Below are 25815 nucleotides of genomic sequence, written 5' to 3'. Positions count from 1 at the left end.
TTTTATTTTTATTATTTTTAGTTTTTTTTATTTTTATTATTTTTTTTAAATTTTTTTATTTTTATTATTATTTTTTTTAAATTTTTTTGTGTTATTATTATTATTATTATTATTTAATTTTTTTGTGTTATTATTATTATTATTATTTTATTATTTATTTATTTATTTTATTTTTTATTTTTTTATTTTTTATTATTTTTTTTAATTTAATTTTTTTTTATTTTATTAGTTTTTTATTTTATTTTTTATTTATTTATTATTATTTTTTTATTTTATTATTATTATTATTATTTATTTATTTATTTTAATTGGTCTCCGTTCAGGAAGTTCAGGCGACTCTGACAGAGACCTGCCAGAGAATAAGGGGCAGCCTGGCTACCTCCTAGTAGTGTGTGCGGGCAACGTGGAATTCCACCAGGGGCCCTGCGGCCAAATGCCAGGACACACAACAGAACCCAACACAAAACTACACATTGAACACACAACACTCTTCTGTCATCTACAGTAGTTCTGTATTTCTTCACAGTGTACATATGGCGCAGATGTGGGAAACCACAGGTGGCGCCCGACCCTAACACTATGCACACTATGTACCTGTAACAGCCATCGACTGCCACAGCTACTACGAGCTATGTCCGGCGCATAGTCTATGGGATATTGGTCTTGCTGTTCCTGCGATGGGCTGCCTAGTTAACTGGGCCACTGTGTTGCAAAGACCTTGCATAATTTCTAAACACTGAACTGTGCAAGGACCAATTATTACTGCACGTGGCTGGCCCACGTGCGACCTTTGAGTGGTTGTTTGACTGATCTTCAGCCATGTCGCGGTAGATTTGTGACACCACAGAACGAAAGCACTTAATCATGTTGACTGTTCTATATGTATTGGAACCTGCATATCTAGTACTCACAATCATTCCACACTCGAAGTCGGAAATATCTCGATCCTGACCCATTCTCTCTCTCACAAACACTCGAAAACTGATTGCCACATGTGCGAACCACAATCTTATATCAGGCATTCACGAATTTGAACAGTCACCAACGTCCCATTCCAGTCCATTACTACATGAGAGTGTTTTTGCAAAGCCAACTCAGTGTAATTAACTGAAAGTTGAATTCCATATCAACAACAGAAATTTTATGGTAGATTTAATGGTAAATAATCGAAACGAATCAACTTTTTTTTCTGTAAAATTTGATTTTATTTTAAAATACAATAAATGCAATTTTTTTTTTTTCCTCCTGCCATGATACGTTGTAATTTTCACAAGGGTTGAGCATAATGGAAGGATGGAGTCAACTGAATTTCTTGTACGAACAGATGAAAATATCCTGAACAAAGTAACACGCACAGCATCACGTCTTTTTCCTGACCAGTGGTTCCTTTCCTGAAATGAAGACAAAGAGATACTATAAGTATAGTTCATAAATATACATGTTTAGATATATACTATAATTAATAGTGGTTAAATGATACAAAAAAGCAAGCTTATAAAGCATCAGCCAAAAAAAAAAAAAAAAAAAAAAAAAAAAGCTGCACACTTCTCCCATCCATATCCTCTAAGAATTGGCTAGTTCTCCGCAGAATTTATTGAACCCATCCACTTCACAACAACAGATGGAAACCTGTTCCATCAATCAACTGCCCGCTAAAGCAAACTTCCACTTATCTATTCTGCAACCATCCTTCCTCAATTTTAATTCATGATCATCCTCATGCCTATAGTCTAAGCAAGAGGATGAATCTCATCAGCATTGAGTTTGCTCAATCCATTCAAAGCCTTAAACAGATCACCACGCAGGTGCCAAATTTCCAGACGTTGCAATTTGCAGAACTGAAGCCTTTCTTGGCAAGAGCACAGTTTTGTTCCCTTCACCAATCTGGTTGCCCTTCTCTGCATCCGTTCCAGCAGACCTACATCCTTCCAGAAATGAGGCCCCCAGACTTGTATGAAGTACTCAAGTTCATGGCCTAAACCTGGCCTCGTACAAGGGATAATGACATCCATATCATTGCGTGCAAAGTTAGATCCCACTATTGAAAATAAAAATTCTGGTTCTAGCAACGTACGCGATTCATTCAAATATCACGATAGGTGCCATTTTCGATGGAACTGTGAATTTTATGCCCACACTGACATCTCTGTTCTCCTGTTGAACAATGTTTCCCTCTATACAAGAGAGGTCTCTTCTCCCAAATTCAAAAACCAGTAAATAATTTTCCAACGCCTGGCTACATATAAATAGAACTGTCCGTTAAAAAATTTAAGGCCCCAAACCGCTTCCATCCTAGCTGAAGAATCAATACACTAGTGTGCAAAACTTAAGGACCAACACTATTTCTAATGGTTGCAGCCACAAAATCTTTACTTAAGATACTCTTTACTGATGAGAGTAGATTCAGTCTCAGCAGCGATTTTGGACCAATCTCTCGCCAGTTTAGCTGGTGAGAATTTGGCACACGGTATCACCCCGGAAACATCACTGAAAGGGATCGATATGGCGGTGGAGGTGTCCTGCTGTGTAGAGGCGTTATCTTGGATGGACGAACATAACTCCAGATACTGGATAGCGATACTGTGACCCGTTCACGCTACTGTACTGACCCGTTCTGTACCCGTTCATGCTACTGGTAATCCTTTCCCTGTGCGTCTGTTCCGAGGTGCCATTTGCCTCGAATTCGTGTTTATGGATGATAACGCCACACCACATCGCACTGCAACTGTTGATATGCTTTTGGGAAGTGAGGACATTGTTTGTATGGATTGGCCTGCCCGTTCCACCGCCGATCTAAATCTCATCGAAGACATATGGTGCGCTCTGGGGAGACACATAGCGGCACGTCCACACCCACCAGAAAATGTTCACCAGCTGAAGATAGCACTGAGAGAGGAATGTACGATGTTACCACAAGAACTTATCAACAACATTGTTCTAAGTATGGACGGGCGGTGCAAAGCCTGCATCGACATTAGGGGTGGCCATATCTCCTATTGAGGACCACCTCTTCCCTTTGTTCCATCTTTGGAAGTGATGCATCTGTATCATGGCAGCCAGTGCTATGTTGCCATTTTTGAATAAAGTCCCTCTGTACCGGTTTGTTTCCGTTGTTGTGTAGGTGTTGTTTCCTTCATCATTTCTGTACCTCACGAGGTTCCTCTGGTATGCTTTTCCCATATTCAGGCCACACCTATGAGAAGCTAAAGGTGAAAACCTGACAGGTCCTTAAATTTTGCCCACCAGTGTACAAATAGCATGTGTCAGTGCGTCTAAGGAGATTCATATTACCCACTGGTCTGACTAGTATTTTAACAAAAACATCAAGGAATTATTTGGAAGAAAACAAAAGACTTGCAGAAAATGGCAATAAACCAGAACTTCTGAAGAATTCATCGGTTACAAAGAGAGCGGACTCTTTCTTAAAGTACAAACACCAGGAGTACAACTTCGCTATTTCTAAAAAAAACTTAAAAAATCAGTCTAAAAATATCCATGGCAACTAAATACAAACTTCACCGTGGACAAAACAATTATTCAAGGAATGGGCGAACAGTAAATTCGGAGATCTCTATAGATCCTGAATCAAAGTCTAACCCTCCCATATGTAATAACAGTTGACTCTAAGCTATGAACAGCACGACTCTGTCCGGATCCAGTCTTCATATCAGACCTCTCCTAACAGAAATCATCATAATCAAAGCCAATGTAATCCAGGCATGGAGTAGTCTTCCAAATAAATCTACCACCCGTTCTGATATTTCCCTCCTTTTCATCATGAAAGTAAACGGTCCATTTATCATTGAGGTCTCGCTACACATATTCAGAAAAAATCCTTCATAAAAATATGCATACAATATGCATATTTTTATTTTATGATTGTCCTCGTGGGTAGCACAGTTGATAGAATCGTCCTCCTCCCCACACCAGGCGGAAAAGACCTGAGTTCAAGTCCAGTCGATGATATGAGGAATTTTTATGGGCTTTCTTCACAAAGTAGCTAAGTTAGTCGGTCTCAGGGGAAGGTAGCATGGTTTCTTCTCGCGGAAACTCGTGTTTTTCGTACAACAAATCGAGCAGACAACAAAAGACTAACAAGGTCTTAGACACGACCACAGAGGAACAGACCAACATGGCGTTAGACGCAACCACAGAGCAACATGGCCTTAGTCATTGATGCTCCTAAAACCCTACTACAACAACCCTTAGAATTCACGGTCCTCTAAAGTCCTGTACAGCAAAGAAATTATCAGGAAAGAGCTTTTTGCCTCTTTATTGTGAAATTTTCATTAAATCCACAGGACCTATTTCATTTTCTAATTCATATTTTTCAGAGGGTTAACAGTGCATAGTTAATAGATTCCTCCCCACAGATGACCCCTTCGGTGGTTAGAAAGGGTCTATGTTCCATTTCCAGTTACCAACAGTTCAAAGATACTTTTTCGGGAAGGAAGAAATGTTTACCGACTTTTTTACACATCATAGAAGAATTATTCAGTAACAACAGAAAAGGCACGTTCCCAAAAATAGGCAAACCTATCACAAAACGCATACCATTTATAAACATAATATACCGAACTCCCATTGGAGCATAAATTTTTTTGCACTGATGGAATACTTGGTCGTCCACCCAACGAGGCAATAACCAACGACCTTCAAAAGTTCCTGAAATGTCCATTGGAATTCCCTTGGCTATCAGTTTCTTCTGTCTTTGAGAGAACAGAAGTGGATATGAATGGCTTAAGAAAATTAGATAATGAATCCTCTCCACACAAATTCCAAACAAAGATTGTTTTGAGATGATGAAAAACCAGAAATTCAGAGAGAGAGAGAGAGGGTCCGGCACCTAGAATACATATATATACTACGCTATAAAACGCATTCGAACAGCAGAAACTTTTAGTTGAGCTTGGGTTATTCAGAATAAGCATCAAGGCAGCTAAAGTCAGAACGAAAAACAAGTTTCCAGCCCCTTCTAAATGTCTTCTGCAGGATTAAATAATTCCAAACCAAATACGCACAAGTCTGGCTTTAAGTGAAATTGGACTATTATCTGGAACATGAGAGGACGAGTTCCAGATCGTCAATGTTTTCAGTACCGCGAAAAGGACTGAATTTGGTTCGCCAAGTTTCAGCTCTGACCACATGGATACCTTCCTACCCATTTGAAGTAAATAAATAATCTCTACCAAGGCAGGAAATTTTCAATAACAGTTGGTATTTTTTCTTACTGCGCTTGGCATTGTACCAGAAGTCGATGGAAAGTTTACCACTCTACTGCATTACAGCAGAACGTATCGCGTTCTACTTGTACTTACCAGAGAATGATTCACTTTGCGTTGGACTATTAGTGGATCCATTATGATGTTTAGGACTTTCTTTTCTGTCACTTCCTGCATCGAACCTTTGGGGAACAGAAGAAGAATGAACAGAGGTTGGCTGAGAAAAACTGGAAAATCGCATATCCCTGCTTGGACAAAATCTCGGCGATTTGCTTAGTCCTTTCCAATAATCATCAAGTTCTTTTGAGTTCGGGAGTTTGCTGGAGTTCTTATCCATTGCAAATATTCGCACTAAAATGAAGAAAACAGCGTCCCATTAAAAAAAAAAAAAAATGACAGTTAATGATTATAAGAGATTTATCCATATTATGGTATATACATAGTCCTATCAAAAGAATTCGAATCATAGTAATCCTTAGTTGGGTTTCGGCTAATCAGATTAGGCAGCAAGGTAAGCATGAACCAGGGACAGAAGTGTCAATATATTAGCATGTCTCTAAATTATATTTTATGGTCGGTTTGCCTTTTTTGCGGAATGGAAGACACATGTTTTCAACTCTTCCTAAAGGTATTCTCTGGGATTTAGTTTATCCAGATCAATCATGGAACAATGGTTTGTTTAAATAAGGTATGGACAAGTGTGGCTTTGTGGGACGGAGATATGTCATGCAAGAACATAAAAGAACCACGAATTTTGCCCAATTCAGAAAAGGGGTGGAATTATCTAAAATGTCAATATACAATAAAATAGTGTTTTCGGAACTCCGACCAACAATCACAGATTAAACAACCGGAAAGACTGAAGAATAAAAGACAGTTTTGGTACCGTTCCCTCAACAATCTCCAAACCTAACTTTTATCTCAGACCTGCTCCTTGGGGAACCGAACTCAGTACTGACTAGGTATCTGTTTATAACCATTTTAAGTAAATAATATAAACTCTTTCTGGGAAGAAAATTTAAATAACAAACAGTGCATTTGTCCTTGTTAGCTTAGGATAAGAGAAGCCAAAAGGAAACTTTCCACTGTATTGCGTTACAGCAGAACTGATTGCATTCTACTATTCTGAACTTACCTGAGGATGATGCGCCTTGCGTAAGATTCTGTGTAGATTCGCCAACATTCTTGTTGAGACTCTCTTTGCTGTTACTGCCCATATTGAGGTTTTGAGGAACGGAAGAACGGACGGTTGGGTTCATATGAAAATTAGAAAATCGATCATCTCTCTGAAAATGTAATTTTATTGAAAAGCTTGACTGATCCATATCAGGATTAGGGTTGTCTGGCAACATATTTGGGTTCTGGTCCATTGTAACCTGGGGCACTGAAATGAACGAAAAATCCTATTTCAGAACCTGTTATTCAAGCAATTTTTTTTATTTTATTAACAACAAGATACACAACAGGTAACTACTAACAGTGTATCAGAGAGGAAAACAATGAACACAATTGATAAATTTAATATGAAACCCAACCTATAAACATTGATATAGATTTTTTAAATAAAAATTAAAATCATATGTACAAAAGAGGGTTGCATTAAGTTAAGTTACTGGTAAAACAAATAATAAATTAATTAGCTAGAGAATAGAAAAATAATACAAACAAATAATAATAATAATTAGATGAGAGCTAGTTACTTCGCATTTAAGAGAAGAAGCAAACTTGTGGATGGAGTTCATCAGTAGTTGGGAGTTGTCAAAGAAGTCAATGAGAGAGTCATTTGCTGATTCTGTTCAGTGGACTGAACTTCATAAAGTCCCTGGTGGTAGAGTCAACGCGAAACAGTGTAAGGTTCCTAACATGTCTACAAGGAGCACTGAAGTTTGTTTTACTAAGGATATAAGATGCTTCATAAGTTCCAGTGATTACTTTGGCCAGAAGGGTGATGTCAGCAATAACTCTTCTAGTGCGCAGAGGCCTCAGATAAAAGTAAATACACAGCAATTCATAGCACACCGTGTGATAAAGTAGAGGATTACGGAACGTAAGGTAACAAACAAATTTTTTTCGACTGCTTCGATTTTGTTAATTAAAGTTTCAAGACGGGTGAGCTGAATTCAAGGATTGGAAGCTATAGTTTCGTAAAGGATGACAGCATATCTGTAGTTTTTAAACTTGTAGGTGTTCGGTTTAATAAATCCCAGTGTTCCGAATGCTTTGCTGGTGGTTTTAAGGACATGGGCTTCAAATTTAGCACTGCTGGAGAAGAGAATCTCCAAGTCGTTAATTTGGTCACACCTTTCGATGATCACAGAGTTAATAGTGTAGTTGTGGAGTTCTGCCGAATGAGAAAGAGATTACTTTGCACTTCGAGGGGTTAGCAGACAAGCCATTCAGAGAGAATTTATTGAGGGCGCATTGAAGCTGTTGAGTATGGGTTACCTCCTTCACTGCTGAGTAGATCTTAAGATCATCTGCTTAGAGAGCAACTTGAATATTGGAGGTGCAGATGAAAGAAGGAAGATCATTTATGAAACAATGAAACGTAGAGGACCTAGGGGAGAGCCTTGAGGTACTCCCCTTAGTGTTATAAAACAGTTCGAGTTCACTTGATTGACGATAACGCTCAAGGAACAATGCGTAATATAGCTGCGTAGCCATGAAAGCAAAGTGTCACGGATACCATATTGCTTAAGTTTTTCCAGAAGTTTTTCTTGCGGGACTTCATCAAATGCCTTAGGTATATCTGTGTAGACTGCATCAACTTGAAGATGGTTATCAAGAACTTCAGAGGTATATTGCCAGAAAGGAAGCAAATTTGTGACTACAGACTTGCCACTGCAGAAACCATGTTGGTTCTGATTAATGAAAGGCCTGAAGAATTCGAAGATTAGTTTATATACTGCTGTGTCAAAGAGTTTAGCAACAATATGGATCTGTAATCAGTTACATCATTTTTATCACCTTTCTTGAAAACTGGAAAACTATATTGACCTGCTTAAAGTGCTTAGAATACTTCCCTTGCCTCAGAGACAAGTTGAATATCCGCATTATGAGGGGTTTTAAGGTAGCGACAGTCATATTCCAAAATAAGCCAGGAATGTTATCTGGACCTCTAGTATAGTCATTTCTCATACTTTTTGATGCTGAGTTTAAATCTTCATCTGTGATAAAGATGTTGATGAGAATATCATCTTTAATAGGTGTGAAGTCAGGAAATTAGGCAGATCTCAATGTATCGTTTGTTTGGATTCTGGAAAAATGTTTGGCAAACTGTTGAGCAATACAGAATTCGTCCGATAAGAGAATTCCATCTGCGTTTTGGAGTTGTAACTTTCTACTGGTTATATTCTTATGCTTCATGAAATTCCAGAATGGTTTGATATCTCTGTGAGTAAGTAGACTATCCTGAATTTATTCTGTATTAACGTAAGATTTTAATATGTGGGTTTTCACTTCTTTGCGGAATGGGCTGAATATTGTATCGGCTGTCACCTGATTGCTTATACTTGTTTCTATAGAATTCTTTGGATTTAATTGTATGTGTTAATTCGCTGTTATACCAGTGCGGGTAGGTAGAACGTGCCGTCAGATGGGATTGAGGAAAAATGTCAGATTTAACTGAGTGGACACAGTTGATCAGCTTATTGGTGAGCACATCGATGTCATCAGCAGCATCAAAGAGATGCTTGTCAATATTGCCCACAGCTAGGATGAGCAGAGGCCAGTCAGCCATTCTGAAATTGAATCGTGGAGAACGGGAGGTGCATTTTAAGTTATGAGTAGTCACGGCGATGCCAAAAGTAATTGGCAAATGATCCTAGTGGAATATAGGGTTGTCTTTTCGAACATCAATATCAGTAGAGGAGAATATTAGGTTAAGGTAAGCATTTTCTTTGGTTGGAAAATTGCACACTTGTTCAAGACCACAGATGTGAAGCATATTAAAAAAACCCCTGGTCTGCAGTGATGGAGAAGAAAATCCTAAATTGGCCAGTTGACAGTTAAAGTCACCCAAAACCATTGCTATGTCAGCAGATTGAATTAGCGGGAAGATAAGAGTCCAGCGAGTTTTCTAGGTACTATTAGTTAAGGGGTATTATTAGTTAAGGTCACTATTAGTTAAGGGAGGTGGAAAATAAAGTAATACTAATAAAAGTTTTAACTTGCCAAGATGGAGAAGGCAATATAATGATACAATATTTGTGAAATTTGATGCAATTTCACAGAATATGTGGTTAGAATGAAAGGGCTACTCATCCTCCATGAGATCATCTGTCCTTTCTACGGATTGTATATTACCCATCTATAATCTCCTGATCATCAATATCTATGGAGAGCCAGGTTTCGGTGAGCAGGCAAATGTCGTAAATATGTGAGCCTTGGATTGCTCTGAAGTGGCTTAGGTTGCTAATTATACTTCTGCAATTCTAAAGGTAAACACTGAACGGTTGAGATCTGGGGATTCTATGACGAGAGGAGGGCGTAGTATGTGTAAGTAGCAGGGCCACTGATTGCTATGCATGTGGAGAAGAGATTTTGGGCTCCCTTGGAGGTATGTCCGTGAAGCATTTTACTAGAGCCCCTGATAAGAGGGATCTTAGATTCAGCACTTTTTCCGTTTGTGATGGAAGGCATGTTATTATAAAAGATACGTAGGGACACCTTGTCTTCAGAGAACGAACATACACACCGAAACTATATTCTTCTGTTCTAATTAAGTTGATAAGATCTTCAGATTTAGCGACGGGTCAAGGCCTAGAAACAAAAATTCGGTATTTAGTGGGAATAATTGTGATATTGTAGCAAACAGAAAATCGACCTCAGAACACACGGAATTCACAGAAGTATACATGGAGCAATATGGCCTCAGTTGCTAATGCTCCTAAAATCCTACAAGTCCCAAGCCAAGTCCTTCCTTCTTCTTGGTAGCTTATTAGAAAATCGTGGACACCTGGAGATTTGGTTTGATTCAATAAATATTGGTAAAATAACGGTGGACACGTGTAGATCTTTATCCCGCAGCGCTGCACAGCAGTAATGTGCCTCAATAAAGATTGAGGAGAAATGTATCTTCATTTAATTTTTCTGGATAAATCACTTTGCGTGCCCTCCCAGTGGTCAAACTTAGAACTTCTATCATTAACCTTTAAAAAATGTCATATACTGTCCTAAACACCTTGTCATAAACACCCTGTACATAACAAAGGAAAGACAAACACCAATAGAATTAGGTGAATGTCATTTGGAACAAGAACATAAGTTCATATTGAGTAAAGAACGTAATGAACTTACCTCTTTCGGTGACTGATTTATTAAAAGATGTTCCCTTCTACGCCGAAAAATATCTTAACAAATGCCCTTCACTTTCAATATGCGTGCAACATCTGAGATCAGGTGTCTTTATAACTACTGCTTGCAGCACCAATAGCAATTTCCTCTTTATATTAAAAATGCAACTTTCCCTTGACGTCACAAACATTCACAACAAATTCGAAGAACAGAAAAGTGAAAGAGGAAATTGTTTGCTGTTATAGGTGACAGCACATGCAGGACTCGTCAGCCTTCTTGCCATCAGCACGTGTATTCCGGTTTTTGTTCCTTATGTTTATTTGGTCACGTTTCCTAACAGGAAATCTTATTAACGTTCGAAAAGAATAAAGAAAGAGAAAAAATGGTATAAACTGCGATTACATTGCTAGGGCATATTTGCAGTCATTCTATTAATACTATTATCAGAATGGCTAATAATAAGATATCCATCAATAAAAAACGTAAAACGTACTTTCATAAACTGTCATATTACGTCTAACCGAGAATTAACTTCTATTAATTTTCCTATTTTGCTGGAAGAAAAATCCAAATGTCCGGGAGAGAATTTTGCATTCTCTTCTTGGACCGATTAACTCATCTAAGAAGTGAAAAAGATCCTTAAAAGTTTCTGGCGTCATTGATAGGATTCGAACCCTGGCGTTTTCCACCCTGTGTGCGATGGTCTGTGATTATAACCACTCTGATCAGCCAGGTCTACACTCTAGCCAAAAAGTTTGGAATCACAGCATATGACAACAGTTTTCATTAATTTTTTTGAAATTAGCTATGGAAATGTAAGGTTTAATATATATAAAAGAAACACTCTACAAAGTATTTTAAGATTTTTTATTCGGCATTAAAAAATTTACAGCAAAAAATATTGAAATGATTAATCGAGAACTATATTTACTTTTCATCAAAATATTCTCAGTGAGATTTTATCACTGCCTTACACAGTCGTGGCATCCGAAGATTAATTTTATAATGTCTTGAATAACATTATTCCAAGCTATCTGCAAGGTTTCCCACAAATTTTGGGAAACCTTGGACCTCGTCTGTCCATAATGCAATAACTAGCAAACCTGCGTTTTCATCCGACTTCTGCGTTGAGATATGACATTTGATAGCATTCTTCGGATATCGTCCAAGCCATAATTCCACCATCAGACCTTAACATTACTGTCCACTGTTTCCGAGACACGAATAAGCTCAAAGGAAGTATGGATATCGTTGAGTTTAAGAGCTGCAGCTCTCCCATGAAATCCAAGTTTGTGCGCCCTGGTGGGTAGCACAGTTGGTACAATCGCCATCCTTCCCCACATCGGATGTAAAACACCTGGGTTCGAGTCCCGTCGATGACGAGAGGAATTTTTTATGGGCCTATTTCGCAACGTGGCTGAGTTACTCGGTCTCAGTCGAGGGTAGCATAAGAAATGTTTTTTTTTTTTCTCCCGGAAAGTCTTTTTCGTCCAGTAAACAGAAAATCGACCTGAGAACACGCGCAATTTGGAGACAGTATGCACGGAGCAATATGGCCTTAGTTGCTGATGCGTCTAAAACCCTACTACAACAAGTTGTGCAACTCTCTACAGGCAGTACATGAACTGTATTGTATGTGGATAGTCCTGATTTGTTTCAGCACTATTCTGTCTTGTTCTCTGGGGATAATACAATCACTCTCTTTAGGGTTTGTGGATCTCTATCCGTCTAGTTTCTTGGCCTAAATGATAATATTTTCCTTTTTACATCTCCATCAGTCCTTTATTTTTCACATCGGCCACTGTGACTTCCTCGAAATGTCTCAATCCTCTTCGTGCTAACTATAATAGCTCAATAGTAAGCAATGCATTCATTCCTACTACAATTGGGTTAGTGTCAAATGCCTGAATGGTATTTTCCACTATATTGCACTAAACTAGACCTTATAATGATTTAGTATTCCATACTTACCCGTTAGTGGTGTACCCTGTGTTGAACAATGCATGGGATCACCTGTACGCTGGTTGGAACTCTCTCTGCTTTCACTTTCTGCACTGGTTTCGGGATCAGATGAAGAACTAGCAGGGGAAGACTCACGAAAATTAGAAAATCGCCCCTCTCTGTTGGGAAAATAAGCCATTGGTATTGAACTCATTTCTAAATCAGGATAATCTGAATCATCTGGAAGGTTGTTTAATTTTGAATTCTCGTCCAAATAATTGTAAGCCGAATCATCTGGGTGTTCGTTTAAATTCAAGTCTATTGGTGCTTGTAGCACTAAAATAGGAAAAACAGAGAAATGTTATTTCAAAAGGTGGTAGAAAATTTAGGTTATTTAAAAGTTATCCGATCATGAATTAAACTTATAAAATATAAAGGGCTCACTTCAGAGGTTTCATTATTCGTAATCACTACATGCTAAAGACACAGCCAACAGTCAACAGAAACGATATGCAATTACAACTCGTATCTATCCACAACCTAAAGTAATCACAACCAAGATCTTCCCATTTCTGTTCACATTTCTCTCATAGGTGAGGCAGATGATCAATCTCGTTACCATAATCCACCAGTTCACCGAATGATCCAGCACAAATCCCTTACTGGTGAAGAACACGATGTTCATAACGTTCAGTACACCTTGGCTTTTCCTTCAGGGTTAATGGCATGCAGCCACGATCCAAAGCAGCTTCATATGACGGGATCAAAGGAGCATATTCTCTCCCCCCCTGCCCCAGCCGTTAATATACAACGAATAGTCGATATCTGCATCACATTTAACGGGAGTTCACTTTCTCAACCCTTTATATGCTACTGCCCCAGCCATTATGACAAATAAGAACATGTGACGTCACCAGTGACTTCAGACGTTGTTCCAGTAGCATAACAAGCCGGAATTTCTGTACTGTTCTTAAATAAACTTTCTGTTTACATTCCTGGACGAGGAGTTCAGAAGACAGAGAGAATACAAGAAGCAGCACCATACTGAGCAGCAAAGAGCTTGAATCCTAGTCACTCATGGCAAATGTATTTATGCATCATCGCACCAGACCACTCCGTTACGACGGCCTTAGTTTTTTCCTATATTGTACATATTTTAAGAGTTAACATAATGTTGAATTCTGTAATTTTGTTCTGGTAATAGGTCAGAAGGGATATTGGCAGAAGACCGCTTCCTCTCTAAGTTCCAACACTCGGAAACCAATCATATCGTACTGATTTGAAGTAGTTTTTTCCAAGTAGGTTCGCGATATCGAACTTTCCAACAAGGAAGTTTACTCTTTCATCGGAAGTTCCTTGATACAGGCTGTACTCTTTTATGTATGTCCACTTCAGGAAATTCCGCTCTCATTTTCATTGGCTAGGTATTATCGTATCAAAGAAAACAATTCGTTTCTAATAAATAACATTTCTGTGATTTTTAATATTAAAGTCTGAGACCGACTAACTCGGCCACCCACGCTGTGGGAAAAAAAAAAGAGGCGGTAGAAATTTCTCTCGTCATTGACGTAATTCGATCCTGGGCCTTTTCCACCTGGTATGGAGAGGACGGTGATTATAACCACAGTGCTACCCACGCAGGCATTCCGAATAGAACAACATTCTGAACTCTGCTGACAGCAGGTTATGTTTATTGAATCTACCTCACTAGTCTGCGCGTGTAGCATAGTGGTATCGTCACCTTCCTCCCCACACTGGGTGGAGAAGGCCCAGGTTCGCAAGATTTTTGAAGTTTATTTTCCTATAAGATAATCTGTAGAAGAGACTGGGAAAAAATCTGATCATATCATGTCATGGGTGTTTAGATAGCATGCAGGGGAAAAGGATGTCCTCCTCTCAATTACTTCCCAGAAACGCTCTGTGATCGATTAATCTAAGGACATTTCACAGCTGTACCCAAAGTGAACCTCTTCAGAAAATGCCCTGTAGTAGCGTTCTCCTAAATCATGGCTCTAGATTTCTAGATTTGGAATTAGTGAGGTAGAATCTAACTATTTTAACTATTTTATTAGGGTCACCTGGAATTTCAACTACCTATGTGTATTGTGTCTGTAAATGGCGTGTGTTCTTTGGTCGCTTTGCCTGCTTTGCTGGACGAAAAGTCATAGTTTCAGACATAGATAGCAAGGTTTTTTCCCCCGGTAAAACTAATTCCAAATCTAGAAATCTAGAGCCATGATTTAGGAGAACCCTACTACAGGGCATGTTCTGAAGAGGCTCACTTTGGGTACAGCTGTGAAATGTCCTTGGATTAATCGATCACAGAGCGGTTCTGGGAAGGAATTGAGAGGAGGACATCCTTTTCCCCTGCATGCTATCTAAACACCCATGACATGATATTGTCAGATTTTTTCGCAGTCTCTTCTACAGATTATGTTATAGGAAAATAAACTTCAAAAATCTTGTTCTTACTTGAAACGTTACAACAAAACTTCAGACTTTTGTTATCGGGGTTTCATTTAGGTTGCGCAATAACATCCACGCTACAAAGTAACCTTCTACGATTACAACGGAAATAAGACGTCGCTGACCTCTTCAAGGTGATTTGAAATATTGAATACGCCCAAAGACCTTGGATTCGTGTTAGTTTATTCTAACTGTATTTTACATTCCAATATACCAAAAAAACATAAACAAAAATCTAACTGCATTGGTTATCAATGGTAGAATGTTTTTATTAACTGCAATTCTTGGCATTCACTTGCTCCCTCTAACGGAACTTTACCATACTAAACTTCTTTAAGAGTAGGGTGGCTTTTCTTTTTTTACTCTCCTTAGAAAAATGACGTCAGTTATCGCGCTCCCGCCTTTCGTTTTTCAGACAATAAACCAGTTCTAGTCTGGGTTAGAACAGCATCATAACTTTATTGTGTAGTCTGTGGCAATCTCAGTTCTGTACCTTAAAATTTAGCTAGTAATTTTTTTTCCAAAATATTTATTAGTTGATTAAATAAGTAAAAGCAGATAAAAGGTAAGATTATGTATTATTTTTCATATTATGCAACTTGCTTTATAGCAAGAATGGTAGCGCGAGGCTTCGACAGAGGCCAGTTAAAAACCTTTAAAGTGTAGCATATTTTTATGGATTAATTTTTTTCACTACTACTGTACATTTTTACAGAAAAAATGAAATATTAAATTCATAATGACTGTGGCGAGTTAAATATTGATTTAAAAAATAATAAGACAGGCAAAATATTAGTAGGATTTTTTTATCATAATACAAATTATGCAGTATTTAGTATTTTCATCCCGCTTACTACAAAAAAAGGAATATCAGTATTTGTTCTTAAACATGGCATTTAGAAATTTATAATCAGTGTGGCGTATCATCCTATAGTGCTGATGATGCAGCCGCACCACGATCCTGGACTCAAGGAGTCCAGGGTCGTGGTCCAGGGAGTATTGTTTCTATATTATAGAAGATTGTAGATGATTCTCTAGTGTTTTTCAATAATAGAAATTGAGAAGTAAGGCTGGAACGTATAAAATCGAACACCGATTATTCAAAAAAAGAGTGTTTGGTGTAAGTTTTGTGTGTTTCATGATAAATATGGCAAGAAATAAGCAACTGAATGTTGAAAACAGAAGTGCTATTATAACTCTGTATAAAGAAAATCATTCCATGAGACGTATTGGCAAAAATATAGGTGGTTCATTTAAAGGAGTACAAACTACCATTCAACGATTCAAGGAGACTGACAGTTTAAGGGGCAAACCACGAGCAGGATGACCTCGCGTAAAAACGAATCACAAGATAAGACCATAACACTGATTTCTAAACACAGTCGATGACTTACTGCACCTGAAATCCGAACTGTGGTCAATGGGAACAGAGAAACTCCAGTGTCTACATCCATTGTCTTAAACAAGAAGAATTTCATGGTCGTGTAACGGTCGGAAAACCCGTATTAAAACCGGAAAATCGAAAAGAAAAGGTTAGCTTGGGCCAAGAGCCATCAACATTGGACAACTGAAGAGTGGAAAAACTTACTGTGGACGGATGAATCCAAATCTGAAACATTTGTATTCAAGTGTAGAGCTGATGTGAGATGAACAACTAAAAAAAAAATGGTACCACGTTGTTTGGTGGATACAGTCAAACAGTCATCCAACAAGATCTGCGTTTGCTGGAGTGGATGACATCGTCAAAATTTAAGGAATTTTAAGGAGGCTATAGAAACATCCTTGAACATGATGCAATATTCTCTGGACTTCGTGGAAAATACTAGTTGTTAATATTAATTATTTCAGTATTATTTATGTTAATTTTTCAATGGTGTTAATTTTTCAAGCTGTGACTTACATATTGTATTTTGTTTGTTTTTTCAGGGAAAAAAACAAGGGAAACACATTCAGAATGTCTCAATATGAGTGTAATGGTATTGCTTTTAACAGACAAGGAAGGAAATCGAACTTCTCAGAAGAGAAAGATGAAGCTAAAAACGGTTGCAAGTCAGAAGATGATAAAAATTCAAAAGAGAAAAGGAAATCAAATCAGAAAGACTCTGGATCGGATAAAAGTATTCCTACTACCCCCACTGAAGCTGGATGCTGTCTAAAATTCCCAAATATAAACAGGTGTGGCTTGTATTCGTTTGTATGTTCTATCTCAGTAGATTTCTGATTATCTAAAGTGGGTGGAAAATGAATTTCTACGGATAATCGAAACCTCAGATAATCGGTAAAATTATAGAAAAACTCGTAAACGTGGAAAAAATTTATCTACAAACATACAATTTTATAAAAGTGTGGGAAAAATTTGACAAAATTTAAGAGGAACACATTTTTTCGTAAAGAAAAACAATGAAGTTTGTTTTTGCTTTTGATTGGCCTTCTAGTGAATGATAAAGTACTACGTAAATTTCGAAGGACCATCTTGTGAGCGAGAAAGGCGTCTATTTGCTGGTCCTTGTGGTCAAGAAGCAACTGCATGAGGCAAAGAGGAATTAACTTCGGTTGTAGAGATCCCGTTAACCAGCCCTCGAATAATCGGGAGTCTACAATACAGTATTAGATATGACTTATTGGCAGCCATTCTAACAGGTTTATCGAACTGCATTGGTAATAACGTTGTCGTGCGCGGTTTACTCTTCTCTTAGCAAAAGTGTAGTCTGTTGTGCCCATTGTTCATCTGGCTTATTGGCCATCGGGCCCCTGATGGGACCCGACGTTGCCCATACCGCGCCACGTGGAGGCTAGCCAGGTGTTACCAGTAAGGAATCAGTACTCTGGCAGGTCCTGCCACCGTATTCCTCAGTTTTCAGTGGCTAGGACCTATAAAAAAAAGAAAGAAAAGACATTGCTTTAATCGCTGTTGGTGCTTTTGTTCGGTCATAGAGATTTGCCTTAAGAGCGAGAAGGGATTGTACGCTGGATGAGTTTTATTTTTGGCCGAAAAGGGTCGAGCAAGCAATTTTGACATGTGCGCTGTGAAGGTAGACAGATTTGGGTGGGGAGAAGGAAGGCTGGAGGGTAGAAAAAGAAGAAAGGAACCGATAGAGAAGGTGGTCCCCAAATGTTCAGTGGGCATGCCCATGCCACACCAGAGGGAAAATGGGTTTTGCAGGGAGAGGAGGGGACATGGGTGCCCCCCACCAGGTAAAGGAGATAAAGTAGGCCCAGAAAGGTGTCGGACCTGGATCGCCATTTGGCTAGTTGGCAGCAAGGCTGCAATCTAAGTCGTTCACTTTGACTCTCCAGGCGGTGGACTTAGTCACGCAGTCTGGGGGTACAAGGGATTCCGAAGAAAACATTTCCGCCACCTCTCTGTTTCTGTTGGACCTGAACATCAGAGTGATTTTTCTCCGCAGTTTTTTGCCATACCTTTCGTCTACCGCCCACACCCATAACAGGAAACGTGATTTATCAGAAAAGGCGTTTTTTCAGTCGTCAATAGTCCAATGACGCCGTTCAAATGCAAACATTAAGTGTTGTTGGCGATGAGTGGTCTAAATTGTTACAGTACCTTAACTGTCTGCCTACTCCCGGGCTCATATGGAAGAGAGGGTTTGCTGGATCATGATTTTGGAAACACCGCTGGTCATATCTGGTTAAAATCCATTGACATGTATGTATGTATTGCTAAGGCGGCATTTGGAACGTCTGTTCATCTCCGCAGTTAGTTCAAGTGAAGTTAAAAAAGCACTGTAAAGATCCCAGTGTAGTGATTGTGTGAATAATGTATGTTGTGTTGTGCTAGCTGCTTGGCCACCCAGAAAAAGCAATCACCTGGATGGCCACTTCTGGGTCATGATAAACTGCTCTAACGTTTCCTACCTTCACTATGACCATCGATGAGGCATGGCGCCGCTAACGGCCCGGCGACTTCTGCTCTGTCTCCTATCCGTTCACTCTTGGAATGCGTGACTTACAGCACTCTGCAAACAGCCTGCAAGATTCGCAGTTTCCGTAATACTGCTACGCTTCAACCGGTGTCCGACAATCATCCCTTTTTCGAAGTCCATCAAATCACGTCCCTTGCTCATGTCGATCCAATACTTCGTATAGTCCACATGCCACTTACCTACAGTATAACATTTACTGATTTTCACCGCGACAAGTGTGTCCATCGGGTGGGGAGAAAGGTCGGATTCCTAAAACACAAGGGGGTGTTATAATGGTTTGAATGGACAGTGTATACAGCCCTTTAAAATTACTTGCAAGTTACAATTTTTTTGAAAATTACTTCATTTGCATATTACTTCTTTTCCAACGCTACCAAATTGTATATAAACGTATTTAAAATAAGTACAGTTAATTACATACTGAAGTTTAACATGATCCACTTTCCTCTTCTTACCATGTTCTGTTTCTTTTTTCAGATAATCTAATCTATCCTAGAGGTTTTTAATGGTGATTATTGAAGATATATAGAAAAGTATACTTCCTTCCTTAATATCTATCTTGTCATATGCTGCTTGAAGATGTACAATAAAATTATTTTTAAAAATGATACGCTGCAGAGTTTTATAAAATGCACACCTGCCAAAGAAAACAGATTTAAATAGTCAAAAGATTTAGAAAGGCTAGTATGCCAGATTAAAAAGACCTTCCCGTTTCACTTGTCCTTCTACACCAATCGTTTATCTCGTTCTTCTTTGAATTTATTGTATATAATAGGTATATTCGCTTCCACAACTTCAGACGGAAGTTTGTTCCAGGTAATCAACCAAACCACCCGTTGGCTAAAGAAAAACTTCTGCACATCTATTCTGCAACCATCCTTTTTCAATTTCAATTTATGCCCCCTCCGTGTGCATAAAAGGAAGAATCGCATTAGCATCAAACTTGCTCAATGCATTCAAAGTCTTAAACAAATCACCTCGCAAGTGCCTAATCTCCAGACAGTGCAATTTGGAGAACTGAAGCCATTCTTGTTAAGAACACCCATTTGTTCTCCTCACCAATCTCGTTGCTCTTCTCTGTAACCGCTTTAACAGCTCTACATCTTTCCTAAAATGAGGCCTACAGACTTGTATGCAGTACTCAAGATGTGGCTTGACTATTGCCTTATACATGGAACAATTACCTCTTTATTCCTGCTAGCAAAATTCCTTTATATCATAGACAAAACTCCATGTGCTCTCTTGGCAGCCTGTCCTCATTGCTCAAAGAACTTCATATATGAATGCCCAAACACCCCAGGTCTCTTTCATTTTCCACTATCCTGAGTGTAATACCACACAGATAGTACGTTACTCTGAGATTACTGCTATCTATATGCAGTACTTTGCATTTGTCAATGTTAAACTTCAATTTCCATTTTTCAGTCCATCTGCCTAAATTTTATAGATCCTGTTACGGTAGCATACCATCATTACTGTCAGTGACCACTCTGCCAACCGTTGTCTCATCTGCAAATTTTGACATAAGCCTGGTATACTTTCACCAATAGCATTTATAAATACAGAAAATAACAGTGGGCCCAGTACTGAACCCTGGTGGGCTCCACTGATAATATTAGTCCACGATGAGCAAGGTCCATTGATAACAACTCTTTGTCTTCTTCCACTCAACCATCTCTTGATCCATGATTAGCGAATAACTTATTTCGATGTATAATTAGCTTGCGTACGATGCCAATCACACTAAATCAATTGAACACCTCCCCCCCACGAATCTTGGAGTCTCCAACTGCGATTTGGGGCCTGGTAGTTTCCCCATTACATATCAGGAATAGGTATAACAGCAATTGCAAGAAAATCTAGATGATTGCGTTGGTAGTAATGTTTAGCGTCAAAAAATGAAAAAAGATGGACATATTAACAACCATTTTGTTTATGCCACTGCAGCTATTGAAAAACGAAGTTCAAAACAAAAAAAATTAACAATTCCTCAAAAACAAAAGTAGTAAACGTATTCAAAATGGCTAATTATATTACATTTAAACAACAAAAAAAAAGGTTGAATTTTTTCTAAGGTATACGAGATCACCGCCGTTTTTGTATAGTGATGCACACAGATTATAGGGACAGCCTTTGTATTTGATGGTGTAGAAAAAACATTGCTTAAAGTTTTTAAAAAAAGGTCCGTTTTAACATTCTAAACAAATTTTAATGAAGATATATATTAAATTACTTTATAAACATTTCTAAAATCATTTCTGAAAAATATAAAATTGAAAAATATAGTTTGAATCCGTAAGAAGAGAAGGAATTGAATGGGTTAAAAAATTATCTAAAATTAAGAAAATCTTTTAAATAGGATAACATTGCCCAGCTTTCCATATGGAATATTCTGTTTCTGTTGCTGTTTGTCGAGTTTTAGGCGCATCAGCAGTTTCACTTGGCTTTGCCAACGTTTTAAGTGCTCCCGTTCTGTAGCCTCACGAGTCTACCGCGATAGCTGAACAGCAGTCGAATAACACGACCTTCACCATGGGCGTTCGGTCAACGCCCGTGGTGAAGGTCGTGTGTCTAGTTCCCTTAACACAGTAGCGACACAGCACAACACAGCACAGTGACTATTTTTCACAAACTGGCTGAATTAACCAGTCTCAGGCTAGGGCAGCATGGTATTTTCTCTCGGAAACTAAGGGTTTTCGTCCAGCAACCAGAAAATCGACCAGAGAAAACACGTAACTTACAGACTTTTCGCCTCAAAGGTGGTATTTGTGCATATGTCCGTTCCGATATTCCCTGTCAGAGAATTGATAATTTGGAATCTCCTTTCTTCGATCTTCTCTGGCTTAAAATCTCTCTACCTCACTGTGTCAAATTCATCTGTTGCCTCTACCGTTCTCCCAACTCCACTAATCACTTGGAGCTCTGACTTCCTCTCTTTGCAACTTGACTTTCTCCAGTCCAACTTTCCTAACAGTGAGGTGATTTTAATGCTAATGTTCACAACTCCAGCTGGCTTCCGTTTTCTAGTCACACCGACCCAGCTGGTGGAGATGCTGAGGCTTATGCAATTTCTAATGACCTAGCACAGATTGTTCATTTACCTACAAGAATACCAGACAATCCTAACCATACAGCCAACACGCTTGATCTTTTTCTCACAAACAACCCTTCTAAGTACACGGTTGAAGTGTGTGGTCCTTTAGGCACCTAAGATCCCAACTTGGTCATTGTCTCTTCTCCAATGGAGCCTTTATCTCGTGGTTATTCCCAACCTCGTATTGTTTGGCATTACAAGAATTCAAAATGGGATGACCTGGAAGATTTCTTTTTTTTTTTTCTTTTCTTTGGTCGGACTACTGTTTCAAAACTTCTGATGTCAACATTTGATCATATCGTGTCAGTGAAATCCTTCTTGCAGGAATGGAATCCTTCATCCCACACTCCACTCCAAAATCTCGTCCTTTATCTAAACCTTGGTTTTCCACTAAATGTGCTAAGGCTGCTCAAGAGAAGAATGTTGCATATTGTAATTGGCCTGTTTCCAATTCTTCAGTTTCATTTTCTGCCTAAACCAAAGCTCGCAACAATTGTAAAGCAGTCATTAATCAGTTCAAACTAGATTTTGAACAGGCTAAGAGTAGAAAACTTGCTTCTTGCCCTAATGGTAACCGAGCATTCTGGTCTCTTGCCAAAGCTATTGGTCGCAACTTTTGCCCATCTCTGCTCCCACCTCTGTCCAAACCAGATGGTTCTGTTGTCACTTCAACTAAGGATAAAGCGGACCTGCTAGCATCCCGTTTCTCTTCCAACTCATGTATTAATGATCTTGGAAAAACACTTCCCACCATTCCCAACACATTCCATTCAATGCCTCCTGTGGTCTTCCGTCAAAAGAATGTCAGAAGGATTTTGACGAAGTAAGAAAGCTTTAGGTCCTGATGGTATTTCTCCACTTGTTCTCAAAAACCTGTGCTCCTGAACTTACTCCTGTTCTTTGCCGCCTTTTTTCACTTTCTTATTCCAAAGGTGTTTTTCCTTCTACTTGGAAATTTGCTCATATCCAGCCAGTTCCTAAAAAGGGTGAGAAGTCCCTCCCATCCAATTATCGCCCCATTGCAATTACTTCTACTCTTTCTAAAGTAATGGAGAAATCAATTAACTGCCAACTTTTAAACTACCTAGAAACCTTTCGTCTGATCAACGATCGCCAGTATGAATTCCGTCAGTGTCGATCTACTGGTGATATTCTGGCTTATGTTACCCATTTATGGACTAATTCAATGGAAAAGTTTGGTGAAACACAAGCAGTTGCTCTTGACATCTCAAAGGCTTTCGATCGTGTTTGGCATAAAGGTCTTCTAAACAAGCTTCCATCTTATGGTTTGCCAACTGTTTTTTGTAATTGGTTATCCGGTATTCTCTCTGATCGCTCACTGAGAGTGATGGTAGATGGATTTCTGTCTTCTAACTTCTCCACTATTGCCGGTGTCCCCCAAGGTTCAGTTCTTTCCCCCACTCTTTTCCTCTTGTATATTAATGACCCTCCATTGACTGGAAATCCTATCCATAGTTTTGCCGATGATAGCACATTGCATTCCACTTTCCATTTTGAAAAACCTTGCCCTTCTCAATCAGCTTCAACTCGAATATCCGCTACCAATTCCTTAAATGCCGATCTCCAGGTAATTCTCCAGTGGGGCAAAGACAACTTAGTGATTTCAATTCTTCTAAAACTCAGTGTTGTCTTATATCTCGCAAAAAGGATTCTTCTGCTCCTCTTTGGTGACACTCCGATTTCTAGGAAAAATGATATATCTCTTTTGGGGATTGTTGTTGTTGTTTTGGTTTTTAGGAGCATTAGCAACTAAGGCCATATTGCTCCGGGGATATGCGGTGGTCATTTCCTGGCCTTTCCGCATCCCCCGTATTTGGTGGTCACGGGCTCGAATCCCGGTCTAATCAAGAAGCGCGTGCTACGCACTGCTGCTCTTGCCCACCTGGCTACGGAGGCGCCTTTTTGGGGATTACCTTGACTTCTAATCTCTCTTGGCTCAAGCACATTATAAATATTGCTTTCTCTGCATCTAAAAAACTTGGTTTTCTCTTTCGCTCTCGGCGTTACTTTTCTTCCAAACAGCTGTTCACTCTGTACAAATCGCAAATCCGCCCTACCATGGAATATTGTTCCCACATCTGGGGCGGTGCCCCAAAAACCTCTCTCAGGCTTTGGGGGAACCGCCCCAGTTAATTAATTAACCTAATTTCCCTATTCATTAATTTATTAACCTAATTGCCCTATTCTATTCAGAATAGGGCAATTAGGTTAATTAATTAATGACTCCTCTCTAACAGAGTCTTTCCACTCTTTATCCGTTAGACGTACTGTTTCTGCTGCATGCATTTTCTACAGATACTTCCACGGGCACTGTTCTTCTAAATTGGCTTCTATAATTCCTGCTCTCTCTTTCAAAACAGTCCGAACACGTTTCGCCACCAGTCAACATCCATTTACTGTCCAACTTCAAACTCACAGAACCAACTTTTCGTCTTCCTCGTTTATCCATTCAATTGCCGTTTTCTGGAACAACCTTCCCTCATACGTATTTCCTGAAAATTACAGTCTACAGAAGTTCAAGTCTATTAACAAATATCTTCTTTCGTCTTCTCAACGTCCAACCCAAGCACGGTACTAAGTACTTTAGGTTCTAATACCTGTCGTGTTTGGGGTTTTCATAAAAAAAGAAGACTATATATAGGAAGCAATATGGCCTTAGTACAACAGTAACAACAACAGCACAGTGGCTAATCACTCAATACAATGTAGGAATGGCAAAACCAATATCCACATGGAAAGCGCCAAGTACATGGAACACGCTCGTACAGACTATGGCAGTCGGTAGTTGCGCATGAGTATTCATGGGCAACCAAAAAAGAAATCTGTTGCCTGGTTTGATGAATCCCATTTCCAACTCTATCATACTAATGGTCATAAATGTAATTTCTTATATTACTACGTATTAAATACAGTTCTTAAGACAGAATACACTGAATACAGTTCTGAACGCTTACCTGGCTGGAGGATTAGCAAAACTACGCTAAAGCTGAATTTATTCAATGACATCTTAATAGTTAATACAAGCGCTGTTAACAGAGACGAAACTATGGTATTCTGTGTACACAATCGTGGCTAATTCAACCTTTTCTGCAGTTCATTTAGCCACGATTATAATTTCATTGGTGGTTGAGATGGGTTCCCCCGTCTGACAAATTTCCGGAACTAATTAAAATATGTGGCTACACTGAAATGAAACTACTTTCATTTTCAAATACAGTAGAAGCTGGATAAGAAATCCCCGAATAAAAAGAAAACTTCCCTGTACTAGGTTTGAGGAGTTGAAACTTATAAACTATATTGTTATATATTGTAATGTATTATTTCCCGAGTAAAAAAGCTTTCCAGCATAAAAAGTATGTAATAAAGAATACACGCTGTACTATCATACAGGGAGTTCCAAAGGTCATTATCTATTTGGCAAAATAAGATAAATTTCATAAAAATGTCCAAATGACATAATTATACGCATATTTCACATGATTATACACCCACAAACCTAAATTTCGGCTCACACTTATCTCAATAATCTCTCTTTGCTCAGGCGTTAAAGTCCTGTGGCGCCACTGTGGCCATTTGCGAAACTACGCTAATTCATTTTTTCAAACAAAATTAGTCATTTGTTTGTTCCAAAGTAAAAGGTATATTTTAAAGGCAAGTATAACAATTTACTTATTTTTATAAAAAAAATTATTTATATTCTTTTAAAAAAATTACGTTAAATTTCCAAAATTATGGATATGAAATGATTTCTGAAATTATGGATTTGCTTAAGCGTTAAAGTACTGTGGCGCCACCTGTGGCTATTTACGAAACTACGCAAATTAATTTTTTTAAA

The 25815-nt window shown here is 38.6% G+C and overlaps 1 protein-coding gene across 2 annotated transcripts; it reads right to left on the bottom strand.

Annotated features, from left to right (window-relative positions):
- Positions 1–1250: 1250 nt before the first annotated feature.
- On the bottom strand, positions 1251–25027 carry LOC150087748 (uncharacterized). 2 transcript variants are annotated; one of them, XM_090370137.1, is made up of 4 exons: positions 24935–25027; positions 12489–12794; positions 6358–6606; positions 1251–1391 (listed from the first exon to the last, which is right to left on the bottom strand). In XM_090370137.1, the coding sequence occupies exons 1-4, from the start codon at positions 24984–24986 to the stop codon at positions 1360–1362; spliced, it is 639 nt and encodes a 212-aa protein (XP_090226263.1). In that variant the 5' UTR covers positions 24987–25027; the 3' UTR covers positions 1251–1359. The 2 variants fall into 2 exon arrangements, with proteins under 2 accessions (XP_090226263.1, XP_090226262.1); XM_090370136.1 differs by lacking the exon at positions 1251–1391 and adding an exon at positions 5232–5573.
- Positions 25028–25815: the final 788 nt, after the last annotated feature.

This window comes from Mastigoproctus giganteus, chromosome 3 (assembly GCF_048544385.1).
Source record: "Mastigoproctus giganteus isolate SK-2022 chromosome 3, ASM4854438v1, whole genome shotgun sequence".
Lineage (NCBI taxonomy): Eukaryota > Metazoa > Arthropoda > Arachnida > Uropygi > Thelyphonidae > Mastigoproctus > Mastigoproctus giganteus.
This window is presented reverse-complemented; position numbering and strand designations above follow the sequence as displayed.